A 6,855-nucleotide genomic window follows, 5' to 3' on the forward strand; every position below is an offset into this window, starting at 1 on the left:
GGTAGTATTTGAAAACTGTGCCAATAAGCCCAAACAAGATAACCCACAATAATGCTGCCTTCAATAGTATCCAAACTTTCGTAATTATGAGTTGTACGCACACGAACAACCCAAGAGATAAGTACTACGACTAGAAAAGTGGGAAGCCTAATACCTGAGTTGCCGAGACTTGACTTTAGGGAGCGGAGAGCACAGAAGCCCTATCAACACTTGATGTGAAGTGATGTATAGGTCAACTTTTAACTATTAAATTGATCAAAACGTCAAATAGCGTACACGCGTGCATATTTGTCCCCTTTAAATAAATAAAAAAAACAGTCACCAACGCTACTTTTATCATAGTGTCCATTTTGTTAGTTTTTATTTTGTTATTCTTATTTACAACTTTCGAACTCACAAGTATGAGCTCACGAGGAGCGCGTGAAAGCAGCAGAAGCCCAACTTCCACAAGTTTCCTAGCTGAATTCAAGTTGTCCAATCAGATGACACCAACTCCTCTACCATCGATTGGTTAAATACTACAGCGTCACGAGCCGCAGTTGCGTCTATTCACCAAAACGTCTACGCTTCTTGCTCGGTTTCTTTCCCTGTTTCACAGAGCGAGCTTACGGACCGGTGATGAGCTGCGCCGTAAAAATGAACGCAATGACGTGAACGAACCTCAGGAACTAACTAACTCAAATAAAAAACCTGCCCATAGATCCATTCAAGATGGTGTTAGAAACTATTTCAAGGATAATAAAAGTCCAGCTTCCAGCCTACCTCAAGAAGCTTCCCCTCCCGGAGACCATCGGTGGATTTGCAAGGTTAACAGGTAATGAACTGCTACTATGTTGCTCTGGTGACAGGCAGTGTCCCGTGCATTCACTGCTCAGCTCATCGTCCACGCATTCACCGCACAACACTTCACCTCAGCCGACAATCTGTTGTTGTTTTTTTCTCAGTAGGCTATGTCAGCGTCCTACAAAGTCTTTGTTATGCTGCCAAGTTAAAAGTGAACAAAACACTTGCACGCAGATTACTGTATAGTGTGTTTGTGGTTGTTTCACGTTGTAGTAACTTAAGTTGCAGTTTGCACCATGACCAATTCGTGACCTTAAAATGTTATGAACATGGTAGAAAGGGGAACACTGTAGTGACTAAGTATGCTTGTTTTTTGTCCTGAACTATACATTTGAAAGTCCTCACATGTAATTTACCAGCAATGGAAACCTGTGCGTCATTGGGTTTGGTGGGGTTAAACTTCTGCATAAACCAGTCGGTTAGTCAGCAGTATTTTGTGTTCTGCATCTCATACAAGCTTCCTTCTGTTCTGTAAGTTAATATCCAGTGAATCTAAAACATTTGGAAATGTGATACTAAATTCGCCTTTAGGCACAATATGTACTGTAGCCAGCCCAGTGTGTGTTATATCATTACATCAGTTGATGCACAGGCATGGCAATTAGAGGTATGTAAAGAACATAGACAATGGGAAGTAAGTTGAACATGGCCTTAAAAGAATTTAGACTGCCTCTACATTAACCTCTCTTGGACTACACCATGCACTGTTTAGGCTTTTATTGCATATAACACCTGTTGAATTGAGGATGCAAAAGCTGATTTATTAACTTAGATCTATATAATTCTTTAACAAGGAGAGACCACATCACTGAAGCAAAATATGTAAATATGGCTTACAGTTGTGTAACTAAATAAAGGATAATGTGAGCTAATTACACCAGAGAGTGAAGAAACCCTTGAGAGCTGAGGAACCACTTCAACTTGACCTTTAGGCGAACACACATCTGTGGAAAGTGTCAGATTTAGCCTAAAAATAGCCCAAAAACTCAAATGCTGAGCTAGGCCTGCATTGCCGAAATGCTCCTGTGACAAATGACATGGTGGACCCATTTATGATGAACGCTGCCTCCCAGTGATGATCCAGACCGAAGAGAGAGCTTAAAACGTAAGAGACAGGGCGTGCGAGATTGCTAGGAATGTCTCACTGTTATGGACTTTGAAGTTAGAAGTTGCCTGGAGTGAAAACTTATTCCTAAAATTGCCTTGTCATTTCAGTGTTTTCTATCATAAATGAGAGTGAAATGAAATGCCCAGCAGCAGTTTTAAAGAGTCACTGTAGCTCGGAAGATGAAAGCTTCATTAAGTTCTCCTTTTGTCTAAATGTGATGGTATGTTACCTTTTTGAAGTGAATATAAATCCTTAATGAGATTAGCAGTGCCCCATTAGGCATCAAAATCCTTTTAATGGAAGTATTTTAATTGCCATAAGAGTATTATCAAAGGTTCCGAGAGCCGGTCTAACTCATAGCTAATGGTAACATTATATAACCATGGATAATCCTCTGTATGTCTCTCTCTTGTCTCCACCAGTAATGTAGGATGGGTTTCCCCTAAGCACTTTTCTGGGCACAGTGTGGAATTTCCCCTGGTTACTGTTAGTGTAAGATAGGACTTGAACTCAGTGATCCACCAGCAGCACTGAGCTGATTTCATAATAATAGGTGCACAGATCAGCTGCGATGCTGACTCAGCAGATTGGTAATTTGGTTACCCTGCCGTCACCTCGCTGAGTTTGAGAGGGAAGCAGAACCAGGGATGTAGTGGAGGTTAAAAGCACCTAAACTCTGGTTTTTACCTGTTTATTTACAGAATAGAGTTTACCCATCGTTCTAGGCAGACATACAGCAAATCTTTAGGATGCAAACAATATAGTAATCAGTATCAAACTGATGTAAGATATACAGTACGAGGATGGGGCCTTTTTCACACCAAAAATAACACTTCTCTGAAAATATAATTTGATTTTTGTTCATATTAGTGGTTGCTTACCTCATGATGATCACTGACTGGAGGTCACAGTTAACCCTCCTTTGTATTTACCACTTCAGCACTTTATAGAAGACATCATGTGGAGGGAATATGAAGCTGTATAGCTTGGAGTGTATAGTACCACACCAAGCAACAAATGCTGTGGCAACCACAGGGGTGGAGCAGTAGGCAAACATGCACACAGGCTATATGAAGCTGTTTTCTGCCATACCATGTCTACTGGCTGGTAGGAAACAGCAACTGTAGATATGTTGCTTACAGTATAAGCAGTTAACATTTCTGCCTACAAAATACACATTTTGAATAAGTACTCCACTTGATGCTACCATTATAAATTAATAGAATGAAAAAATGCTTCAAAACGCTTCAAATTAACAGTTGTGCAAAGCATGCCCATGTCCATTGTAAATCTTTAATCTCTGATAATGTGTGTGTATGTGTGATTCGTAGTGTCCGAGTGGCTGCGGTTGCTGCCTCTCTTGGGCATCCTGGCTTTGCTGGGGTATCTGACCATCCGCCCCTTCCTGCCCAAGAAGAAGAAGCAGAGGGACAGCCTCATCAACCTGAAGATCCAGAAAGAGAACCCGAAAGTGGTCAATGAGATCGACATCGAGGACCTGAACAGCGCAAATGTGTGCTACTGTCGCTGCTGGCGCTCCAAAACCGTAAGTTCAGACGGATATCAGAGTGAGGGAAAGAGATAAGATGATTACTGCTCACTGACCTAATTACATGCGGAATGGGATTTCACCATTTGTGTGAAATGTGTTAATCCAAACGGGACACTGTACTGCAGTGACACAGCGAGAGAGCCCAGCTTGCATGGATATTTTTATTTGACATTGAATGAGGGAACAGAGTTATGGTTTTCAGAATACAGTAGACTTTTTATATTAGAGAAATGTATAACTGAAGCTAGTGATACTCCCTATTGATATGAAACATTCTATTATACTTGAGGATAAGGGAGAGCCTGGTGTTTCAGCCTTTCCTGTCTTTTACTGATCAGCTAATATGAAGTTGTGTTTCCTGTTTTAGTTTCCTGTATGTGACAAGTCACACATAAAGCACAACGAGCTCACTGGAGACAACGTGGGTCCGCTCATACTCAAGAAGAAGATACTATAATCCACCATTAGCCACTGATGGGACTTTCCTCTCACCTCCTCAATCTTTAGTCTTCATTTCTTATCAGAGTTTGTATTTTGTGTCTATTTCTAGAAAAGGGTTTGGTTCCTCTAATTGTTCATATGTTGTTGTTTTTTTGTTGGTCAAAAATGTAGGCTTGCAGAGTCTTTATTTGAAGTGGTCCTAATTTGGTCAAATACACCTTTATAAAATCAGATTTCCACACTCCCATATTGTGAAAATGTTTTTTAGGTTCTTTAATGATAGTGTGCAGTGACCAACGTTTTAATTTTTTTTTTTTTTCTATGGCCTTTCAGTTGTTCATTGTTCACTTCTCTGTCTGCAGTAGTTAACTAAATGATGAACAGACATTTTCTATTCTGGCTACATAACTTTTTGTGTTGCTGTAAATTTCATTTTAGGAGTGGCTGTTAAGTCTCAGTCTTTTTGGAATTGATAACCAGTTCCAGACCGTTGGGACCACTTTGAGGAGAAAACTTGAATCATAATTGCAATGACTTTATAGTGATTTGCAGTGATACCGTATAACTTTAATAATCCGAACCCGTCGGGAAAGGGGGCAATTTTCACCACTTAAATGTTCAGTTGAATTAAATGCATTAAATACCAGGTCAGCTGGCAATCAAAATGTGACACATACAGTGCATGTCAGCTTATTCACAGTCTGCTTTAGAATTAAAAATACATCTACTTACAGGTACCAAAAAGGAAATTCCAACAATTGTGCACATTTAATATAATTTATTTTTGCATCTGCATGTTTAATTCATTATGGCCATTTGGTAAAACAGTTTGTATGTCTGAGTTTTGGATAGTTCTACTGTATTTGTTATTATTTTGTATTTCACCAACAGCTAGCCTTATTTAGCCTTCTTGCTTCTGCTTCAGATTGTCTCTCTGCATGCCAAATGTTAACATGCTGTCCACACTTGCAGGATGTGAAATATTCTCTTAAGTTATTGTGTGTATGGGAAACTACTTAATATTCTTAAAATGTATTTCGTTCATAGCCTTAAAACCACCAGAATTTGTGTGTTTTACAATGTTTTGTCCATGTATTCAACTCTATCGCCTTAAAGCATTTCAAACCATGCACACTGAGCAGAATCCACTTATTACAAGACACAGTTTTAACCCCAGTGCCCCCATGGAGATTTCACAAAGTAACTTCTACACCAAAACATGTCACAATTGTGTCTGTATTCTTTTGTTAGCTTCTGTTTAGTCAGAATGGCTGTATTCAGTTGAGTTCCTGCTGTAAGTCTTTCATAATTCATCAGCAATAGATAAACAGGTCACATTGTTAGTTACATCTATATTATTTTCATCATTATGTACAATGACTGTGCTCATGAACTTTTGTAAAATAGATAATGGCTTGAATTTGTCCGTCCCTCCTGATTTTGATATGTAACATTATAAAGGCATGATCAAGATGTTTAACTGAAGTGTGTGAGCGAGCGAATTGCAGCTCCGTGTTCATCTTTCACTATCATGACTCAGCAACTCTTTATGTAACCATGAGATAATAATAGTTCAAATGAATGACTAGATAATTTAGTACATCACTTTTTAAATTTGGCAATTATTACTTATTTTTTTCAAAGTAAATCAAAATTGCATTCAGAATCATATTTCTACAGGTGCGCATTATTTTAAAAGACAAGCTGCTACCCAACACAAGCCCGAATCAAAGGAAAAGTTTAAAAGTTTCCTCATTAGGTAAATTGAAAGGAATAAGCAAATGCATATAACCAACAGGTATCTTTGGTAAAAGTCATTTGAGTGTTTGTGAAAATAACTCAACAGTAATACCACTCATTACACTCTATAAAAAGTTACTTTGTCTGTCTGCTGGATATCTCAAAAACCTATGAAGAGTTTTCCATGAAACTTGGAGAACAGTCTTTGGGCCAAGGAACAATGGATTAAACTTTGATGGTGATCTGCATCTGGGATTTCCACCATTATTCATTCATTCAACCTTTATTGAAAACACATTGATGGTTGGAGCCCATTTTTTCAATGGTGTTGAGATTAGAAATACAAAAACAAAACTTAAACACAAGAAAGAAAGGAAGCAGATAATTAAATGAATAGGGAATAAAAAAGGAATCCAATTATAGTTAAAACCGAGGCCTAAAATGATCCAGATGCCATTTAAAAGCAGATCATCCGTCCTATTGAAAACAGAAATTAAAGAAACTAAAAATCAGACATCAATCAAAGCAGTGACAATCAAAACTAGCAAGAGTTAGAATTGGTGACTTAAAATGTCCCAAGGATACAATGGAGTTGAGTTTGAATAGGCATTGTAGGTCATTCCAGGTTTGAGGGGCACAAAAAAATTAAGGCAGTCTTATCCAAGTCAGAGAAACTGGAGCACTAACCAGTCCTGTGAGTGAGTGTGGCATGTCCCAGTACTCCAGTGAGTAAAAAGTGATGTAAAGTAAGACGGCAATTCAGAAAGAAGAGCTTTGTAAAGTACCAGTGGTGGTCTCTCCTGACAGAGAGAGAGGGCCAGCCAACATTTTTATACAATATACAGTGATGAGTCCCATAACTGTCCCCAGTAGTAAATCTCACAGCATAATGCTATACTGCATCCAAGGGCCTTAAAGTAGCGTTGGCTGTATTTCTGTTTCATCAGCAATTTTTTAGTAAGGTAGTCAACATGAGTTTTAAATTTTAGTCATCTATCAATATGCTTTGGTATTTCTAGTGAGGAATTCTTTCAATATGGGTACCATTTAAAGTGCAAATCTGAAGACTGTTGTAATGAATCCTTTTGGCTCTGGACAATAGCATATATTTAGTCTTATCAGCGTTTAAAACCAATTTGAGACTGACAAGTGCCTTTTACAGTACAATTTT

The 6,855-nt window shown here is 38.4% G+C and overlaps 1 protein-coding gene across 1 annotated transcript; it reads left to right on the forward strand.

Moving 5' to 3' along the window:
* The first annotated feature begins 601 nt into the window (after positions 1–601).
* On the forward strand, positions 602–5,382 carry cisd2 (CDGSH iron sulfur domain 2). The gene is made up of 3 exons (XM_071904298.2): positions 602–814; positions 3,283–3,497; positions 3,871–5,382. Exons 1-3 carry the CDS (start codon positions 712–714, stop codon positions 3,958–3,960), a joined length of 408 nt encoding a protein of 135 aa, XP_071760399.1. The 5' UTR covers positions 602–711; the 3' UTR covers positions 3,961–5,382.
* The last annotated feature ends 1,473 nt before the right edge of the window (positions 5,383–6,855 follow it).

Source organism: Centroberyx gerrardi, chromosome 3, assembly GCF_048128805.1.
Source record: "Centroberyx gerrardi isolate f3 chromosome 3, fCenGer3.hap1.cur.20231027, whole genome shotgun sequence".
In the NCBI taxonomy this organism is placed as follows: Eukaryota; Metazoa; Chordata; class Actinopteri; order Beryciformes; family Berycidae; genus Centroberyx; species Centroberyx gerrardi.